This window comes from Natator depressus, chromosome 7 (genome assembly GCF_965152275.1).
Source record: "Natator depressus isolate rNatDep1 chromosome 7, rNatDep2.hap1, whole genome shotgun sequence".
Lineage (NCBI taxonomy): Eukaryota > Metazoa > Chordata > Testudines > Cheloniidae > Natator > Natator depressus.
The window spans coordinates 119,935,234-119,957,044 of record NC_134240.1 but is presented as its reverse complement, the minus strand read 5'-3'; the positions used below and the strand labels follow the sequence as shown (position 1 = coordinate 119,957,044).

General features: G+C 50.4%; 1 protein-coding gene across 2 annotated transcripts in view; it reads left to right on the top strand.

Moving 5' to 3' along the window:
- The first annotated feature begins 2,004 nt into the window (after positions 1-2,004).
- The window catches only part of SFXN2 (sideroflexin 2), a 28,871-nt gene continuing 9,064 nt past the window's right edge, over positions 2,005-21,811 (top strand). Inside the window, exons 1-5 of one of the 2 annotated variants that reach the window (XM_074959438.1) lie at positions 2,005-2,085; positions 15,637-15,809; positions 16,448-16,618; positions 20,038-20,136; positions 21,259-21,334. In XM_074959438.1, the coding sequence (XP_074815539.1) occupies positions 15,652-15,809; positions 16,448-16,618; positions 20,038-20,136; positions 21,259-21,334 (504 nt within the window). In that variant the 5' untranslated portion in view covers positions 2,005-2,085; positions 15,637-15,651. The remainder of the gene's footprint in view (positions 2,086-15,636; positions 15,810-16,447; positions 16,619-20,037; positions 20,137-21,258; positions 21,335-21,811) is intronic. The other variant, XM_074959439.1, reaches the window with a different exon arrangement.

The following is a 21,811-nucleotide window of genomic DNA, read 5'->3' as shown; positions in this document are numbered from 1 at the left end:
ATTTCTAAGATGCTTTGATGTGCATTGAAATAATTTAAATGTCAACATTGTTAACTCATTATTGGCATCAGAGTAAGCGACCACTGAAAACAATGGGGCAATTCACACCTGAGGGCTGTTGTTCTAGGCTCTCTGCAAATTCTGGTCTCTGAAGTGGTTTCACTCTCTTCACATTTTCAAGGTTTTCTTCACAGCCATAACAGCTAGAGACTTAGTGTTTGTTGTTTTGTTTCTTTTAACGAAAGCTGAGATTCTGGAGAACAATTTATGTCAGGGTCTTTAGCTGGGGTGCTCCCCCGTCTCTCCCCACTCCAGCTAGTCTCTGATGAACCCCCAGGGGCCATACCACACACTCTGGGAAACACTGATTTTATATATGGGAAATACATTTGTGTATCTTTCTGTCTAACACTAAGTAAAACATGCACTGGAAACTACCTACTTCCCTCCTGCCCACCCCATCTCACACACACAATAAATGCTCAGAAACCATTCAGCAAATCCCAGACTGTACCAGTTTGAGACCTTCACAAAGCAAAAGTGCAATTTTATCTGTCAGCAGCCGCTGCCCAAGTGTAGCTGGTGGAGTGCTCCATTGCATTATGTAACTGCCCTCATCTTTAAAGCAGATGTATTTTCTGTGACGACCGCTGTGTCTAGTATGTAATGACCCACCATCAACTGAACAAAAAGGGAACAGGGGCCCTGGCCTTTGTCTCCACACCTTTTATGATGGAGCAGTGTGGAATGCTGCAGGCTGGGATGGGTGGGGAATGTAGCTTGCAGAACCATCACAGTGAAGATGCTATGCTCCTAGCATGCTGTCCGTGTAGCAACTCAATTAGGGAAAATGTGGTTGCCTTGAACCAGTGTGTGCAAACCAGGCCATGTCTATGGATTTGAGGACCGAATGCAGCCCTTATACAGGGGGCTATTGGAGGCTGTTCAACTCTTTCACCCATCCTCTGTCCCACTGTCATAAGCTTGACCCTTTAGTTTCTGCACACACCCCACACACCATCCTGCCATAGGGCTAGCCCACCTCTTGGAGGGATGGGGGTGCTCCCCTGCAGCAGCTGTGTCAACCCCTCCTCACCCTGGCACTGCATGCCAGAAACTTCTGAATACCTGCTGGTCCTTTCTCCTCCAATGAGACCCCCAGGCTGGCCCCCCATCCCTCCCTCTTCATAGTACCCCCAGCACCCCATCCATCCCTTCCCATCCAGGCTTGGCTCGCAGATCCCCAGCCCCCCACCTCTTCCTCCCCACCCAGGCTAGCCCCTCCAGTCCATCCCTCCTGCCTCACCTAGGCTGGACCCCCATCCCTCCCTCCCTCCCTCTCCATGGCACCTTAGCCCCCCCTCCATCCATCCTTCCCCAGCCAGGCTGGGCCCCCCAGCATCCCACCCCTTCCCACCCTCCCCCACAAGCTTGGTCCCCAGCCCCCACCCCTTCCCCCCAGGCTGGACCCCCATCCCAACCTCTCCGTAGTACCCTAGCCCCATCCCTCCCTCCCCACCCAGGCTGCCCCCCCAATCCCTCTCCCCACCCAGGCTGGCCTCCCCAGCACCCCCCAATCCCTCTCCCCACCCAGGCTGGCCTCCCCAGCACCCCCCAATCCCTCTCCCCACCCAGGCTGCCCCCCCAGCACCCCTCAATCCCTCTCCCCACCCAGGCTGGCCCCGGCCCCTCCCCCAGACAGCAGGACCCTCCCCTGGCTGCCCCCCCTCACATCTCGCACTCACCATCCTCTACCTACGCGGCTCCCGGGTTACCATGGGCAACTGCGTCATGCGCGCCGCCTCCTACGTACAGTGTCACCCTTCTCCGCGTCACGCACGTCGCACGAGCGGCAGCGGGGCTGGGTCGGACACAAATCCCGCCCCCTGCCGGTCTCGTCGTGCCCCTCCTCGGCGCATGCGTATTAAACTGCCTTGGCTCCCGTCCCGGGTCCTGTGCTGGTGCTGGCAAGGGGGGGGCGGCCGGCTCTGATTGGCTGAGAGGGGCCACGCCTGAGGGAGGGGGCGGGGACAACCACGTGGGCCCGAGCGAGGGAGAGGGGCTCTGTCCTGGGGGCCGCGGCAGGTAGGGAGCCGGCAACCCTGGGATATGCAAACCCCAGAGAGCTGGGGGGCAGAGGGGTGCAGGGCAGTGCAATGGGGGGCACCGGGTAAACCCCCGGAGGTCAGAGTGCGGTGTAATGGGGGGCGGGGCGAGCCCCCGGGGGTCTGAAGGGGGGCTGGGAGGGGCAAGGCGAGCCCCCGGGGGTCTGAAGGGGGAGCGGAGCGGGGCGGGGCAGGGCAAGCCCCCGGGGGGCGGGGCGAGCCCCCGGGGGTCTGAGGGGGGGGAGTGCAGTGTGAGGCAGGGCAAGGTTCCAGGGCTCTGAAAGGAGGGGGGGGAGAGTGCAATGCGGGGCAGGGCAAGCCTCCAGGGCTCTGAAAGGGGGGGCAGTGCAGTGCTGTGGGGATTGCAATGTAAACCCCAGGAGGTCTGAGAGGGAAGCGCAGTGCTTTGGGGGAGGGGAGTGCAGTGTTTACCCTGTTGGGGGGTGGATGTGAGAGGGGAGGGGAGGGGAAGGGGGGTGTGCAGTGCCAGGTAGAAACCAAGTGGTCAGAGAGGAGTGTAGTGGTGTTGGTGGAGGGGAAGGCGCAGTATATAGCCCAGAGAATCTGAGAGGACGTGGCAGGTGCAGCATAAGCTGTGTGTGGAGACAGGGACGTTATCGGAGAGGGACTAGGAAGGGGAGTACAGTGCAAAGCCTAGGGTATCCAGGGGGGGCGGGCAGTGCAGTTTCGTGGGGGTGGGTGTAGAGTGAAAACCCCGAGGGGAGCTGAGAGAGCCAGGGCAGTGCTGTGCAATAGGCGCAGCCTTGGCAGAGCAGAGGGGACTAGATAAGCTCAGACAGGCGGGGAGAAGTGGAGTTGTAGAACCTGGAAAGGGGCCAGTGGGGAGAGCCAAAGGGGTGTGGGTGTGGTGTGGGCAAAACAACAGGCTGTGACCTAGGAAGGTAACTTTGGTTGCTGTATTTTGGATGGACCCATGGCAGTGAGTAATCCCAATGGGAGCTGGTCAGCGGCTGGGCCAGAGTTTCTGCTATCAGGACGCACACGAGGGTCTTTGTCCAAACCCTAGAGCTTTTTCTTCCACAATGTTTCAGAGTGCCTGAGTTGATTGACAGGGAGCAAGCAGAGATTTCCTCTGACACCTTGTACTTGCTGTAACCTGGGTCACATCAGGCTAACCATGGGTACCCAGCTGCAGCCTCATGCAAGGAAGCAGGGGAAGAGGGAGTGTGTGTTGGCCTGGGCTAGCCAGTTGGGTGTGGGAGAACCTGCCACACGTCACTGTTGTAGGGGATGGAGGGTTGAGACTTGAAACTGTAGCTCATTGAAACCATGCAAGCAAAACCCTCTGTTGCAAGAGAAGGAATCTTCTGAAACCCAATCCAGCGGGAAGAGTTGACAGCCCTGGGAATATAGCAACTGGTGACTCTCTAAACAGACTCTGGGCATAATGAAGGGGTGCGAAGCAAGCTCCTGGATCATCTGAAATCTCTCAAAGCGAGTCGCTAAGTGGCTGGGTTCTCTGTGTTTATTTAAACCAGTTTTCTGAAAAACGCAGCCCCCTCTGTTCCCCCTCACCCTGCCACAGTAGCTGTTTCAAGCTCTGTTAGGTTAACGGCATTTTGATCACATCAGTTACTTGATGGAATGTTTCTGCCGTGTCCTTGGTAACTTTTCTGGACCTTTCCAGGTGGCTGAATGTTGATTTGAGCCAGTTTCTCCTTTGGTGGAACTGAAAGGAAATGTCCTTTCCGGGCTTTGGTCAACAGCCAGAGGTGGTGAAATCCTCACCTCATTGCTCTCCCCCCTCATCCCTGCCGGGGCTACCCACCCACATCCCCTTCCTCTCTCCTTGCTTACTGATGCTTTTTCTACACAGAAAAAGAGATGTTGAATTAGACTATGTTGTTTTCCGTGGCCCACTGAAAGGAAAATAAGTGGGAATCTCTAACCTCCATGGGGGGGAGGGCGGCTGCTGTTGGGGTGAGGGACTGGTTCACTGTGTCCACCCCATCCAAAGGTGGGGGGAAAAGCATAAAATCAACCAAAGCATCATTAAAACTTAGTCACAATGTTGGACAAAGCAAACGCTCTGCAATGGAAATGTTCTGAGCTAAATACATCCTTAGCACCATGGCATCAGTGGCATTGCACCAGTGAGGTGTTGAGGTTCAGTACATCAGTTTCCCTCAGCCCTGATCTCCATCTGTCTGGTTTACACCTTAATTCTCTCTTTCGGAGCCTGTATAGCTCCCCTCCCCTCACACTCCTCTTTCAAAGCTCTTCTTTAAATTAACTCTTTGCCTGCTGTTGTTCCCTCCAGCCAAGAATCTCAAAGACCTTTAAATCACTCATGTTTGTAACTCATGACTCTCCCATATGGTAGATAATCCCCATTTTTAGAGATGAAAAAATTGGCGGCATAGAGAGGGCTGAGCTAGGGATAGAACCCAGGAGGCCTGACAGCAAGCTTCGCACGTTCACTGCAAAACCATCAGTCCCTTCTTTCTTCAAGATGTTTTGTCTTTTCTGATTTGGCTTTTCTCCCTGGTCTGCTTTTACCATCAGTGTTTTCTGTCTGTTTCTTCCTTCACTGCTAGGTGTATCTCTTCCATAGCTGCTTCTCCTTCCCCATGGACTTTAGAGTTTTTAGAATCCTAGAACTGTAGGGGTGGAAGGAACTCAAGAAGTCATCAAGTCCAGTCCCTTGTGCTGAGCTGGGCCCAAGTTAACCTAGACCACCCTTGAGACACGAGTTTGCCCAATCTGGTCTTTAAAACCTCCAGTGATAGGTTATGGAATCCCCTCCTTGGAAGCCTATTCCAGAGTTTAACTACTATGGTTAGAAAGTTATTCCTAAAAACTAACACTCAATCTTCCTTGCTGCAGATGAAGCCCATTACTTCTTGCCCTGCCTTCAGTGGATTTGGAGAACAATTGATCACAATCCTCTTTATAACAGTCCTTAACGTATTTGAAGACTGTTACCAGGTCTTTCCTTGGTATTCTTTCCCAATTTTTTTAACCTTTCCTCATAGGTGAGGTTTTCTAGACCTTTTATCTTTGTTGTTGCTCTCCTGTGGACTCTGTCCAGTTTGTCCCCTTCTTTCCTAAAGTGTGGTACCCAGAACTGGACACAGTACTCCAGCTGGGGCCTCACCAGTGCTGAGTAGAGCGGGACAAAACAATTACCTCCTATGTCTCACATTCAGTGCTTCCTTTAATGTGGCCCAGAATATTGGCCTTTTTTGCAGCTGCGTCATATTGGTGACTCTTATTCAATTTGTAAAAAGAAAAGGAGTACTTGTGGCACCTTAGAGACTAACCAGTTTATTTGAGCATGAGCTTTCGTGAGCTACAGCTCACTTCATCGGATGCATAGCATATCGTGGAAACTGCAGAAGACATTATATACACACAGAGACCATGAAACAAAACTTCCTCCCACCCCACTCTCCTGCTGGTAACAGCTTATCTAAAGTGATCTTCAAGTAGGGCCATTTCCAGCACAAATCCAGGTTTTCTCACCCTTCCTCCCCCCCCACACACATACACACATACAAACTCACTCTCCTGCTGGTAATAGCCCATCCCTCTTTGAAACCTCTCTTTATAATGCGCATGATAATCAAGGTGGGTCATTTCCAGCACCAATCCAGGTTTTCTCACCCCCCCCACACACACACCCCCCTCCAAAAACCACACACACAAACTCACTCTCCTGCTGGCAATAGCTCATCTTACAATGTGCACAGCAATAATCCAAGTTTAACCAGAACGTCTTGGGGGGGGGGTTAGGCTACCTTGCATAATGACTTAGCCACACCACCTTCTTCCCCTGATTAAACCCCATTGAAATGAATGCATGGGTCTCATTAACTTCAGTGGGCTTTGGATCGGGCCCCTGGTGAATGGAATACCCTGTGCATGTTGAGAGGATGATGCACATTTATAAAAGAAGTTTAATATTTGTTCAGAGGTCAAGCTCAGCACCGAGACCTGTAAGCTTGACTCAGTGTGGTGGACTATTTTCTAGCATTGCAAGGGCAAGTCACATTCCCCTGCACAGTACGGGGTCCTTGAACTCTCTATGAAGTCCTGATTAATAATTAGGATCCTTCGTGGGCTTTAACTTGGGACAAACTGACAAGCAAAGTGATTATTTCATTTTCCAGTCTCTTATTTTTCCTTCCCTCCCCCGATATTTTCACCACCAGAACCAGACTCGGAAGCTGCACCTGTGTTTCAAGTGACTTCTCCTCCTCTTCCCCCTCCCCTCCCTTCCCCTCCCAACAATGCCCAAGGAAGCTACATGATATTGGCAGGGCCAGTTGCTCAGCTCCTGCCTCCCTGCTCTAGTCACTGGACTGCACTGCTTCTGGATTTGCACACTGCCCAACCTTTCATCCCTCTCCCTTGATTGCATCTCTCTCCTGCCGTTGCTTTGGCCGGTTCCTGCCACTCAGGGATCACTGCCACTCAGAGGTGGCTGTACATGGGTGGCTCTCCAGGAGCTGTGAAGACGAGGTGGGAGACAACCTGTAGGTGAGGTGCTCTGTAGCTGGCTGGCTGAATGGAAGCCACTGCAGGAGTGGAGCGAAGAGAATGTGGCTGGTGGCTCAAAAGGACTTTGTCTGTTTCCTGCTCCCCAACATCATCCGCAGCCAGTAGAGCATGGCAGCTGTCTCCTCCCGTTTTGATGCTACACCCCTTCCTTCCATTGAGACCTCTAGACCAGTCAGCAATGTATCCAGGACAACAGCACTGGGCAGCTGCTGAAGTAATTTATGCTGCAGGCCCCGTGGCCCCAGTGGGTGATGCCAGTCCATTTAAAAATGCACCCATGTTGGCACGTGGTAAAATGAGTGCTGTCAAGTGCATTGGTGGAGTATGGGTTTGGCATGGGGTGTCCCCACCCCCAGTGACCACTGAAGTTAGCCAGGTTGCCATGTTTTGAGATTGTCTGATAAATGGTAAGTTAGGATTCCCGCTGCTACACTGGAACTATCAGTGACAATGGATCTATCCACAGGATTTTGGAATTAGTCAGCCACGGGACACGTGCTTCCTGGGATGTCCGAAACTGGACGGCACAGTGCTCTGTGGGGACCGATACTGCCCCAGCGAGGATGGAGAAGAGGAACCGAGAATCCGTTTCTCATTCCTGTGATTCCCTGAGGCCCTGCAGTGTGAAACTCTCCCAGGCGTGGAGTTAGGAACATCTGTTACTGGGAAGTAGTAGATTGTTAGATGCCAAACACCCATAGGTGTGGGTTCCATTGCATAGCTCAAAGGAGGGCTTAGACTAGACATAGTCTGTGTCAGAAATGGATCTGGAGAAACGTTCATTTAAAACATAACACGGCTCCATGGATGATCCCCAACACTGCCGCTGTGTGACCTTTGTCTGTAAAACGGGGAGAGCAAAACTTGCTTCTCATTGTCGACTGCAGGGAGATCTGCAGGTGGGAAAAGCTGTGTTGGTGCCAAGTCTTAGCAGGCTATTTTGCTTTGTAAAATCTGAGAGCAGATCACCGCCCTGTTCCTTTCGTGAGCCTTGTCCATCATTCCAAGGTTCAAGTGCTAATGTGTAGGGATCCCTTTAACATGCCATGAAACTCTCAGCCAGTCGCAGTCAGTTACCTGGCTACTTTATTTTAGAATTAAGTTATTGCTTGGCTTTAAATAGTATATGCCCAGGTGGTATCCTCAAGGTAAGAGCTAGCAGCTCGGATTGGGCTCAAGGTTAATCCGTTCTTAAACCTACGAGCTTGGGGTGCGTTGTGTTTAAGTTCTCCCATTCCTATCACTTCATCTTTGCCAGTAGAGAAAGTGGTACCGCGGGCTTAATTTGTCTTGTAAGTGTTGATTCTAAGGGGGCAGCAGAATCCTTCCAATCCAAAGGATCCTCATATTGCTCCTCTTCTGAATTGGGCCATCAGGGTCACCCCCTTCCCCAAATATCAATACTTGGCTATTTCATATGGCTTTTCTCATCTTCAGAGCATTGCACAAACATCAGTTCAACCTGGCAAGGCTGGTAAGTGACTGATCCTCGTTAAGATGATGGGAAACAGTGAGGTACAGAAAGTTTAAGAGGGCCCATATGTTTGTGTTGGAGTCATAATGTTAGAGAGAAATACTACCTGAAATTGTCATTGTAGGAGACTTTAACTTCCTGAGTATAGACTGGAGAGCAAATGCTTCTGACAGTTATTCCTGGATGTGATCGCTTGCAGGTTTTTAGTTGGTAACTAAGGTTTTTTATTTCAAAAGGGCAGATCTTGGGGGAATTAAGTGAAGTTAACTGACCTGAAAAGCTCAGGGATTTCAATGTGCAGGACGGGCTTGGAATTTTTTTTAAGTCTTAAGGTACAAATTCCACATCGTTTTTGCATCCCAGCATGAGGGAGAAAAACTTGTGGAGAAGCTCTCCAGTTCTAGCTGGTTGAAGAACAGCTCAGAAAGGATATTAGGAGTAAACAGAGCCTACAAGAACAAGAGAAAGAGATTGATCAGCAAACAAAAGCTCCATGTTGGTGTTGAAAGCGTAGGGAGAAAGTGAAACTCGCCAAAAGTAGTTAGACCTTGCAAATGACATTAAAACAAATAGTAAAAGATGCTTTGGCTATATAAATAAAAAGAGCAAGAAAAGAAGTGGGGTTGCCATGCAGCAATGATGGGGTAGAAATTAAGTGTACACTAGGTATGGTCCAAAACTTTGCCTCAGTTTTTAGCAAGGCCGGGGATGGAGAACATGGGGTGACAAAGGCAGGATGACTAGTGTGAATGAGCATCTAGAAATGGAAATAACCACATCTGAGGTAGGAAGCAAAGCTCAAAGAGTTTAACGTGTTCTGGTTGGGGACCCAGATAATCGTCATTCCAGAACACTGAAAGAATGGACACTTGAAACTGAAAGTCCAGTAGCAAGGATTTTTAATACATCTATCAAATTGGGTGTGGTAGAATATGAATGGAGAATAGCAAACATAGTGTCTATATTTAACAAAGTGGGCAGGGGAGGGAACTGATCTGGGAAACGATAGACCCATTAGTCTGAGCTCAGCAGTATGCAAGGCTTTGGAACAAATTTTGAAGGAACAAAAAATTAACAACATAGAGATCAAGGGAAAATGCGATGAAATGCAACACAGGGTTACCAAAAATAGTGCTGGATGAACCTGATATTTCTTTAAATAAGGGAAATGATTATTTTAGATGGGAAATTCGGTAGATCTAATCTATTTGGATGTCAATAAAGCATTTGATACAACGCCACAGGAAATTATTAGTTAAACTGGATAAGATGAGGATTAGCACAAAATTGTAAAATGTGTAAAGAACTCACTAAAGGGGAGATGGCAATGGGCGGTGCTGAAGGACTGTCAGGCTGGAGGGAGGTTTCTAGTGGAGTTCCTCAAGGTTCGTTCTTTCGTCTAATCTTTAATATTTTCATTCATGACCCGGGCATGAAAAGTAGGAGTGAGCTAGTGAAATCTACTGAAAACTCAAAATTGGGAAGCACCGTCAATACAGAGGAAGATTGGAATATTATAGAGGAAGAACTGGATGATCTAGAAGACTGGAGTAATATTAAATGTTATCCCATTTCTAGTACAAAATGCAAGGTCATGCACTGAGGGTCTAATAACTTCTGCTATCAACTGAGGGCTCTGCAGTTGAAAGTGACAGAGAAAGACCTGGGTGTATTCATTGATCACAGGATGACTACGAGCTACTATTGTGATGTGGCTGTGAAAAAGGCAAATGCAATGCTAGGAGGTATGCCCGTAGCGATGGGAAAGTATTAATACCATTGCACTGGGCAGGCCTCATCTGAAAAACCAATCCAATTCTGCTCATCCACATTCCAATTTCAATTCCTCTCTTTTTGAACAGGTCCAGATCCAGGAGGTCCCTTCCAGGCCTATGTCACTATGATTAGAACTCTGGCTTTCCTAGCTCCTAGGCCAGTACTGCAACGATTGCTGGCTCTCTAGAATACAACAATGAGAATACTTGGCATTTGTCAGCCAACAAGCTCAGAAGTTGCCCATCTTGCAGATTTTTCTTTAGAACGTCTGTCTTCTTGTGGGGTTTGATAACGACAAACCTACTGAGTCCATTAACCAAGCTGAAGGATCTTGTACACACTATAGGCCAAATAATTCCATATCCAGGGAAGTTATAAAGTCCACCAAGAATGGAGGAAGTTTGCAGTATTTACATAAGAACTTAAGAATGGCCACACTGGGTCAGACCAAAGGTCCATCCAGCCCAATATCCTGTCTGCCGACAGTGGCCAATGCCAGGTGCCCCAGAGGGAGTGAACCTAACAGGTAATGATCTAGTGATCTCTCTTCTGCCATCCATCTCCACCCTCTGACAAACAGAGGCCAGGGACACCATTCCTTACCCATCCTGGCTAATAGCCATTAATGGACTTAGCCTCCATGAATTTATCCAGTTCTCTTTTAAACCCTGTTATAGTCCTAGCCTTCACAACCTCCTCAGGCAAGGAGTTCCACACATTGACTGTGCGCTGAGCGAAGAAGAACTTCCTTTTATTTGTTTTAAACCTGCTACCCATTAATTTCGTTTGGTGGCCCCTAGTTCTTATGTTATGGGAACAAGTAAATAACTTTTCTTTATTCACTTTCTCCACACCACTCATGATTTTATAGTCCTCTATCATATCCCCCCTTAGTCTCCTCTTTTCCAAACTGAAAAGTCCCAGCCTCTTTAATCTCTCCTCATATGGGACCTGTTCCAAACCCCTAATCATTTTAGTTGCCCTTTTCTGAACCTTTTCTAATGCCAGTATATCTTCTTGGGTATGAGGGGACCACATCTGTACGCAGTATTCAAGATGTGGGCGTACCATGGATTTATATAAAGGCAATAAGATATTCTCTGTCTTATTCCCTTTTTTAAATGATTCCTAACATCCAGTTTGCTTTTTGAATTGCCGCTGCACACTGCATGGATGTCTTCAGAGAACTATCCACAATGACTCCAAGATCTTTCTCCTGATTAGCTGTAGCTAAATTAGCCCCCATCATATTGGGGAAAAAATACCCCAACTATACATACAATGTGCATTACTTTACATTTATCCACCTTAAATTTCATTTGCCATTTTGTTGCCCAATCACTTAGTTTTGTGAGATCTTTTTGAAGCTCTTCACAATCTGCTTTGGTCTTAACTATCTTGAGCAGTGTAGTATCATCTGCAAACTTTGCCACCTCGCTGTTTATAAACGGAGTGCACTGCTGGGCTAAAAGTCTCTGGCATAGGCCCGGGATCAAAGAAGTTACGAGCTCTGTTAGCACAGACTGCAAATTGCCCAAGCAAAATACCTTCAGCTGTCTCTTTTGGCTTTAAAAACACAGGGAAATTAATTGCAAAAAAGTGGTCTTGACCCAACACTAAACTTACAGTATCAAGTGCTCAGAAGGCCTGTGCTATACAGGGGGTCAGACTAGATGGTCACAGTGGTCCCTTCTGTCCTTGGAATCTATGAAAAAAAGATGACTAGGAATACCAGGTTACGGCTTCTTCCTCAGTGTTGCTGAAATTCAGTGTCTTAGCTTCCGGTGTTCCTTGTTAAATATAAAACTTAGTATATTGCTTGCTTGTTAAATCCCCTAGTGAAACAAGCAGGATGTGCAATGTGCCAAAGATAACGTCCTAAGAGCAGCATTAACTTCTCCTGAAGTCTGAAAGCTTGAAAGTCTTTGATTAATTAGACAGTGTCCATGAAGGATGTGGAATGTGGACAGACCTATTTAAATGAATGCTAAGCATTATCAACCTTAATATTGCAGTAGTGCTAAGTGGGGTTGGGGAGCGTGGTGCATCTGATGGCGTGATGTAAGGAAATAGTGTGTTGGTAAAGGCTGCGCTATGAATTCACTCTCCTGCTGGGTAGCTAGGTGGCTCTGTTCCTGGCAGCAGGACAGAAATCTCTCTTTAAGGCAGAATGTATTTTTCGGGTGAACTTCCAGAGGGTTCCAATCCAGAATTCCAGCGGCTTTGGACTTCTCCAGGAGTTTATCAGTGGGGTTTAAAAAAAAAATCCCAAATAAAGTGCCAGTGGGCAAAGCATCTGAAACCTCCACTATCCTGCAACATCAGAGCTTGGCTGACATTGGGCCAGGCTGGCTCAGGGGAACGGTTATGGGGCAAGGAGCTCTTCTCATTGTAGGTTGCTGGTTCAGTTCGAGTCCAGATGGGAAGGCAAAGGTCATGATGGCTGTGTGGTAGCCTCCATGCAATGAGCTATGGGATCCTAGTACAGTTCCTAGGGAGCAGGTGTCAGTTGTAACACCACCACCCCCCCCACCCCCCCGCCAGAGTTGGAAGGTCAGAGCAGAGAGGGCCGAGATTGAGGAGCCCAGACACTGAGCCTGGCAATGTTGCTAACTCCACATAGCAGGAAGTCACCAGACAGATCTTGAAAAGTCACTAGATGTAGCTGTTGAAGCACTCAAAAGGAGTCAAAAATGGCACTAAACAAAATTTCCAGAGTATTCAACAGAGAAATATATACACAGGCACGTGTGTGTGTGCGTGCGCCTAGGCGAGTATAGTCACAAAATCATTCACAAGCAGCTCTATAGTGTTGTTAAAATCCATTCCATGCTCTTCTTACTACATTCTGGTGGACACCAAGTCAATATTACGTCTCCATTGAGCATGTCCTTGGAAGGAATCGCATTCCAGGGCTTCTTGGGCTGAGATCACTGTAATCTGCAGGGGAGGAAAAGAAGTTTGTGGAGGCTAATTAAATACTTTGCTAAAGCCAGGGGCACTTTGGAGAGAGCAGCACATTAGCCAGGGCTTGTTCTTAGCCACATGTGTTCTTTCTCGCTGCTCCATAGTAGGCAACACACCCTGTGATACAGGGGAAGATGGCTAATGGAGCTGGCAGAGCCGGGGGAGGCAGCTTAGCCAGCCGGGAGAGCCGCACAGATGGAAGGTGGGGTGGGAGGAGAGAGGGCCATGTGCCCCAATGGAGTGGGGGCACCAGGCCTCCAGGGAGGAAGCCTTTACTATAGGATCAAAGGTGGAGCTAGCTTGATTTTTGGCTCCCCTTTACTTCTTCCCCTGGCTTGGCCTGGGGTTTGCTGCCTAGCTGTTTTCAGAAATTGAACCCTGGAAGCAGGGGGAAGGGGTCCGGCTAGTGGATTTTTATTTTTAAATCTACTTTCTTGGCTCCCTGCAGGGCCAAGCTCAGGTCAGGCGAATGCCCTCTTACCCCTGGCTCTGGGCTCCCCCTTTCACTAACCTGTTGGCTCAAATCCACGCTGGCAAGAAAGTGGGGCTTGGCTGAAATTAACCAATCCCAGCCGCCCTGGGCTGCAGTGGGATGAGGATATTTTGCAGGTTTAGATATGCCCAGTGCTTAATTTGTGGTGAAAGAGGGGCCAGGGCTCAGCTACTCTCAGTCCCAGCAAGCTCCAGCACAAATTAAGCACTGCCAAACGTGTCCGATAGATAGGAAGGATGCTCTGCGTTGGGGCTAATGAAATATTTTCCCTTCTTAATCTGGTGTGTTTCATTTATAAAGCAATGCCACGTTATCACGACTATGGGGTTTTTGTTTGTTTGTTGTGCTTTTAATTGCAGCAATTTGATCCAGAGGGGAAGAGGAAGGTTTACAAACCCCCGCTGTATGGACTTTGCTGTTTGCCTAATTGAGAGTCCAATTTCCACCCATTTAAGGGGGCCTGGCTGCAAGGGCAGAACCTCCCCTGGCCCTCATTAAATGTTCTCCCCCTCTCCAAGCCTATTCAGCAAAGGGCTTAAGGTTTGTACTTGAGCCAGTGGCCTTCTGCTCATTGGGAAGGGTGCTCTGTACGCTGCAGCCCAGGTCGGTGAATTTCAGCCCAGCCTCCCTTTCTTGCCAGCCTGGATTTGAGCCGACAGGTTAGTGAAAGGGGGAGCCCAGAGCCAGGGGTAAGAGGGCATTCGCCTGACGTGAGCTCGGCCCTGCAGGGAGCCAAGAAAGTAGGTTAAAAACAAAAATCCACTAGCCGGACCCTTTCCCCCTGCTTCCAGGGTTCAATTTCTGAAAACAACTAGGCAGCTAACCCCAGGCCAAGCCAGGGGAAGAAGTAAAGGGGAACTGAAATCAAGTTATTTCCACCTTTGAGCCTGAAGTAAGGGCTTCCTCCCTGGAGGCACATTGGGGCACATGGCCCTGTCTCCTCCCACCGGCTCTCCTGGCTGGCTGACCTGCCTCCCGCACACAGCCTGCTTTATTAGCCATCTTCCCCTGTATCACAGGGTGTGTTACTTACTATGGAGTGGTGAGAAAGAACATTTAGGTAAAAACAAGCCCTGGCTAATGTGCTGCTCTCTCTAAAGTGCCCCTGGCTTTAGCAAAGTATTTAATTAGCTTCCACGAACTTCTTTTCCTTGCCTGCAGATTACAGTGATCTCAGCCCAAGCAGCCCTGGAATGCAATTCCTTCCAAAGACGTGCTCAGTTGAGACGTAATGATGTTGATGTGGGGTCCAACAGAATGTAGTAAGAAGAGCACGGAATGAATTGTATTAATGCTATCAAGCTGCTTGTGAATGATTTTGTGACCATTCATATTGGTGACTTCTTTCTCTGAAAGTCACCGTAATTGGCAGTAAAAGTCGCTAAATTTGTCACTGGTCACTTTGATACTTATTTTCTAGCTAGGGAAACAAAAAAGTCCCTAAATCTGATGACAAAGTAGTTAAATTGGCAACTAACTTAAGCTGCCATTTTGAGGGTGGTTTGAGTGAGGTGCACCTAGGCTCGTTCATTTCACATGGGCCACTGAACAGCTATTGGCTGGATAAAAGCTTCAGGTTGCCGCCAGCCTGGGACTGACTAAGACTGGTGACCTTAGGAGTAAGCCACCATCTTCTGCCCGTGTCATGCGTCACTGTCCCCTATGACCTCTTCAGGCCGCTGAGATCAGCTGGGATCCCTGAGCTGATGTTATGGTGTGGAAAACTAGACTACATAATTATCTGTATTGTGGTGGGACCCAGAAACCTCCAGCCCACTGTGCTAGTAGGTGCTTTGCAGATACACAGGACAGAGACCATCCCTGCCTTGAGGAGCTGATGCCCTAAGTAGAGGTAGAAATGTTTCTTGGCATCCCGTTCTCCCCCAGTGGTATCGTGTGCGCTCTGCATGCCCAAGGCTAAATAAGAGATGTCCGGCAATGAGCGTGTGAGCTCGTGCACCTCTCCAAGAATGAAGCTGGCTTCTGAATGGCCAGCGGCTTCAGTGATGCTTGAGCCAGAACCAGGTGGTGGCCAGGCCCTGCACCACTATCTTTGCTTAGAAAGGCAGTTTGGGCTAGTGGATTGAGCAGCTCCTGAGGCCTGCCCTAACACTCACTGGGTTTTCTTCCTGGCCCTGGGAAGAAGGATCTTCTCCCGCATTTGCTCACCAGGCCATTTCATGGAGAAGTGCTGGCTGTGAAGGCCGATTACATGGCAATACTCTGGTACAGGAACCTTGGGGAGGTTAGGGGAAGGTTTCCTCTTAAAAGTTCTCCCCTTTCTCTTTCCCCTCCAGATCCCCGCTAAAACGATGATCAGGCTGACCAATTTTAGCATTGACGCCCCACGCTGGGACCAGAACACTTTTGTGGGGCGCCTAAAGCATTTCTTCAACATCACAGACCCGCGGACGGTGCTGGTGTCGGAACATGAGCTGGACAGGGCTAAGGCGCTGGTGGAAAGCTGCAGGTAAATGGCCAGGCGGCCATTGGATCTGAATGAAGGTAGAAGGCTGTTTGCAGCCTGCCTTTGCTATATGTGGGGGGTAAACCCCTGTGGTGAGGAAAGCTTCCCTCTCTGTTCAGCAGTGGTATCTTCACCACAAGGGGGTGACATAGTAGCATGTGCTTGAGAAGACAGTACATTTGGTCCAGCAGAGAGCAGTAGCCACCCCATGCCAGCCAGTAGATTGCATGTGCTCAGCCCCAGGGGTTGGGATCAGGGAGGCATCTCACATTGCTCAGCAGAGTCTTTGGCTTCTTAAGGATCTGCACCAACAGGCCCCATAAGGAGTTCTCATGCAGCCCTTCCGGGTAGGTAAGGTGGTGATGGTATCTGGACATCCTAGAGGTGGTGGGGCTGGAGAGCAGGGGTCTTGCGTAGTGCGGGGATACTGAGGAGTTTATGGAGAATATGGATGCTCCCCTTTCAGCGCATATACCAAACGCATCCTTGCCCCTAGATGAGCCGTGCTCACCTAAGCCCATTCTGTAGGCACTCTGCAGGCATGGCAGTATGTGAAGGCTGGAGATTGGCAGGAGTCTGATACTAGGTGGGGATGGTGAGCTGACAAACTCCCAGGACGTTGCTCTTTCTGCTACCTGCAGGGCTGGTCTGGTACCCCCGGGAACCAGCCAGGAACAGCTGTTCTATGCCAAGAAGCTCTACGACTCTGCGTTCCACCCAGACTCTGGCGAGAAGATGAACCTGATTGGGAGGATGTCATTTCAGGTGCCCGGGGGAATGGCCATCACTGGCTTCATGCTGCAGTTTTACAGGTCAGGGGCTGCAGGGGAGCAGCAAGAGACCCTTTCCCAGTCCCCCTTTAAAGCTGTCCCTGTTAGGCTGAGCAGGGAATTGACTGCAGTGAGTTGCAGGAAGCCACGTCAGACCGGATGGATTAGCTCCCTCCTGGTGGCAAAGGGCAGGGGGACAGACTCAGCAGCACCATGGATTCTAATATCAATCCCACCAGCGTGGATGCCATGGTAATGGGCATGGCATAAACACCTAGATAGAAGGGAGATACAAGGGCTGGGCCTGCGATGTGACAAACGTGAAGAGAAACCTGATCTTCTATCTCTGAGCCTTTCTGACCACTCAGTGCAGCATCCTCCTGGACTATTAACATGACTGGGACCTTTAAACCATGTGGGAAAGGTAATTTCCCCAGGGTGTCCAGTCCAGTCCCATGTTTGATATGACCCCTGACCTGAAACACTGGTGATCTTCATGCAGGGAAACAGATGGGCCTACTCTTCATAGGCTGCTAGAATGTTATTTACAGGTTGTATTCCTTGCACTATGCGCCTGCCCTCGACCTTGGGGCTAGCCTCTCAGTCCTCCCTCTCCTCTCCATATAGTTGTCACCTGATCTAGAGATTGTGTATTAATTATATTGATTACTTAACAATTCCCTATCAACGCTCCCGAGATCAGGCCCAGTAGTATTAAAATTACCATTCAGTTGGGAACCCCTTCTGTATTTCTACTGGTTTTATTAACACAGTTAGTGAAGCTGCAAACACTCCGTCCCAGCACGGTAGATGGAGATAATACAGAAAGGGCGTCTGAGCATCTGTATAGTCCCACCGTCCTTTGCAGAAGGACTTAGTGTTCGTTCGTCCTCACCCTCAGTGTCACCAGTGGTCGTCATCCTGGCATCTCCCACGCGTTACATCTCCCCAAGGTGTACGGGCCGGGACCCAACTTTTATAATGTGTTATACTGACGCCGCTGTGCTTAACGCATGTTCGGGAGGGCTTTCTTTGTATTTCCTTGCCCTACTAATGTGGGGGTGCCCTTCTCCCATAGGTTACCCTTTCATTTACTTCAAGCTTATTAGTGTAGATGCCAATTAGTTACCATGGCATTCTTGGGGTCAGACAGCCCTCCGTGGTGTCATATCTTATGATCTAGGTCTATTCCTAGTTAACTGCTTATGCTAAGTCTTTGGGGCTGTATGCCTTGTTTAGCTAAACTATTTTCTTACAGGACTGAGGCCTGCAAGATCGTTACTTCACTGCATTAACTTAGGCCTATGCCTGAATACCTGCACCGATAGCTACGCAGTCCAGGCTTGTGCCAAACCCCCACAGCTTCCTCCTCCGCCATGTTTTGAAATTCCGGCCCTTCTACCCAGCCCCGGGAGCTTAAACGTGGTCACCATAGAAACCCTGAGCTCGTGGAGGAAACGTGTCCTTGCTCTGAGGTTACAGCAAGTGAAATTACTTGTCACCATTTCTGCTAATTCATCTTTTTTTTTGTTGGGGTTATTAATTTCAAAAGGGAGGGAAAGGTAAACTGGTCAATTTCACTGTCCTGCTTTTTGATCAGTTTCGCTGTGGGGTTCCAGCAGGACAGGGCTGGGTTGGTGTCTGCAACCTGGCAGGGAAATGCTAAAACCCAGCGCAAAGACACCTTTTTTAAAAAAGGCCTGCTAACATTTCTGTTTCATTAGATTTAAATCTTTCCTCTCTGTCCCGGCCTCTAATACATCCAAGTATTTGTGCAAAAAATGAGCCTTTTGCCCAGTTGAAACCTCATCTGTCCTTTGCTTCACTGGCATGTTTTTCTTCTTTATCTTATTAACCGATTCTGCTGTTGATTAAAAACCCTTTAATTATTAACCCAAAGCCAGTCCTGGGGTCTTACTGCTCTTTTTTTTTTAAACTTGCCTCTCCTGGTTCCTTTGTATCCTCTGAAATCCCGGATCCCACCTCTCCCAGCGAGTCCCACTGTTGAAGAGAGACAGTTCCTAATCTGTAGCACAATGTTTCCTTTCTCACTCTTGGAAAAACCTCTCCTTCTCTGGTGTGTGTCAGTGGAATTAAAAGGTGCCCCCATGTTTGCCTTCCTCTGTGTCCCTCCTATGCCGTTCGACGAGAATGTTCTCTAGGGACTGATCCTGGCCTGGCTCCAGATGATGGACCAAAGCTGGGATTTTTTGCAGCTCTACTGTAGAGTCAGATGCTGGCGGGTTGGTTTGCTCTCCTCTGGGAGGAGCCTGACAAGACCTCCTCACTAGCAAGGGGAGGAGCAAAAAGGCATTTAGCTCCTCCTCTTTTCTAATCTCATATTGCCATTGGCTACCTGGATTGCGAATCCCTCGGTAGTGACCAATCGGATTAATGAAGGTGGAGTCTCCCTTTGCCTGAGCAATAAACTGTTTGGCTCAGGATACTCTCAGCCATTATCTTTATCCCCTTCCTGGCCTTTAAAGGGCTGAGCTTCCTGTCCCCAACTGGTCTGTGAAAGATCCTCTCATCTCTATCCCCCTCTGCCCACAGATCCCTAGGTGCTTTTCAGACAGTAAAGTCATGCTGGCAACCCGAGTGAGACAAGGAACGAATCCCCTCTGCCCCCATTTGACAGATGAGTAAATTGAGATGCAGGGAGTGGGAAGCCTGAGGAGTGCCCATAAGTTGCTGACGGAGCTGAGGATCTCTGCCAGGATCCTTAGTCCCACCCACATGCCGTCACCACAGACCGTCCTTCCCTTCAAAGGGGTAGGGACACGCCAGGCTGTGGAGCAGAACTCGGCCAGGTTGATGTGGTGCCTGGTGGAGTGAGTGGCCAGGGGGAGGAGCCCACCACAGCCTCGCCCCTGGGCTCAGCACAGCTCGGCAGGAATGAACAAATCCCCCAGGAGCCCTCCCTGCCTAGCTGAGAGCCCAGGCCCACTGCTTGGCCACCTTGCTGCTCTAGTGGGAGGCAACATGGCTCTGTGGAGTGGTAGCCAGGACTCCTGGGTTCATTTCCCAGTGGGACCGCAGGCAGGTAGCTGTGCCTCGGTTTCCTTCTTGGCAAAATAGGGGTGATGTTTGTTTGCGCGTGCACACACACTCTCACTCTTTCTTTCTCAAGCCCTCTCAGGACAGTGGGGAGGGGTTGGGTGTGTGTTGTCTTGTGTCCCCCAAAGACTGTCCCCATCTGACTCCAGACTGGCAGTGCCTGCAGCTGCTGTGGGGTCTGGGTGTCTTGTGTGTACCCTTCCTGAGCGTCCCTGCCAACCCCTGACAGCAGGGTGGCTGGGGGGATGGGGCTGCATTGCTGCTGTGAGAGGCGGACACCGACCGCAGCCTGCAGCAGTTCCCCAGCCCTGGGCAGGGGCGAGCTCAGCCCTGCGACTCGGCGCTGTGGCAGGCGGCGGGAGGGCAGAACGCACAGACTGAGCTCTGGTGTCTCCCTCTGACAGGTCGGTCCCGGCGGTGGTTTTCTGGCAGTGGGTGAACCAGTCGTTCAATGCCTTGGTGAACTACACCAACAGGAATGCGGCCTGCCCCATCTCGCTCACGTGAGTATCTGCCCCGCGCCATCCCAGGGCCTGCTGGGCTTCGCAACCAGGTATCCGCCCTGTCGCCGGGAGAGGAAATGCCCTGTTGGGAGCATTCCTCCCCGGGTCCTGGGTGAGAAGGGCTCCTGACTGGTCCGTGGAGTCTCTAGGCTGTCTCTGAATAGGCGGCAGCTGAGGGGCTGTGGCACTGGTGACTTGGCATAGCGCTCCTGCTGCCATGCCCAGGATCACCCCCGGGGCAGAATCTAAAGGCACGTGAGGCTGGAGGCTGCCTGGCTTAGATTTCTGGACCCGAGTCTTTTGACCTCACTGAGGAGCTGTTGCTCCCATGGGCCCCTAGACGCGTCCCCCTCCCCAGGCTCTGTGTTAGCAGGAGTTTGTTAGAGGTGACCAGCTGGAGAACGCTAGGCCCTGAGGCCTTCATCCCACCTGGGTAGATATGCTGAGTTGCAGGAGAGCTGGAGTGGACCGGGCATTGCAGTCACCAAGGTCCATTCCTCTCTGTGTGGACAGCAATCTGCCCTGGTGTCCTTGGCCAACACGTCCTCTCTTTGCATCGCAGAGCAGCATTGTGTGCACCAGGTGGCTGCTGCCCTCTACCCCAGAGGTGGCTGTGTGTCTTTGGAAGGTTACTAACTGCAGGAGCTGCCTAAATCTGCATGTGCCAAGGAGGAGAGTTTGGGCATGTAATGAGCCACAGGATTCAGCTCCTTAAGAAGAATATTCTGACTTTCCATAGAGGGTCAGAAAGCGTGTTACCAACATGGAGAGACGTAATATCAACCCATTTCACAGATGTGGAAACTGAGGCACGGGGAGATTAACTGAGCTGGGAACAGAACCCTGTTTCTTCACCTCACAGTCCTGTGCCTTACCCATGAGGCCGCGCTTCCTGCGTTCTCTCCCCCAAGTGGAAATGTTCCAAGGGTGTGAACCGCAGCCCTTTGGGAGCTCCATGTGGGACTTCCAGGAGCCAGTCCTGAACCTGTCTGGGGGAGTCCTCAGGATGTTCCCCTCTCACCCCCCAGCTTCTCCCAGGGGACAGGCGCTTGTTCAGGCAACCTCTGGGACTGGCTGAGTTATGTGTTATCTCCCCCCCCCCCCCCCCAAATTAATGTCTAGGCAAATCGGAGTGGCTTACGTGTCTGCCACCAGCACAGCCCTGGTGACTGCAGTGGGACTCAACCTGTACACCAAGGTACCGTGGGGGGGCTCTGCTGTGTGTTTGTGTGGTGGGGAAGACACCGTGGAGCGGGGGTATCTGAGGAGGGCATGGGTGCAGGGCATGGGTGCAGTGGGGGCGGCTCTCTGCTTGCAAACCGGGGGACTTGCCTTCGAGGGCGTTGCTGGCTCCACTGCTTGTCAGATCCGCTTCTCCGATGGTGCCACTAAGACACAGGTCCCTGCCAGGGCCCGCTCAGCCGTGCCCCCCCACCCCTTTAGCGGAGTAGCTTTCCTGTGTACGTGGACGCCACCGGCGTGTCGGGCAGCTGAAGACTATTGCAATCGAGCGTAAGCCAGCCCCAGGCTGAATACAGAAGCGAACCTGCAGCTGCTCCGTGTTCTCCCCAAAGGCTTTCTGCAGGAGCGTCCGTTCCATGGACAAGCTGCTGACTCAACAACCCCTTTAAAGGTCCAGAGATTTGGCATTCAACCTACACAGCAGGGGACCTGG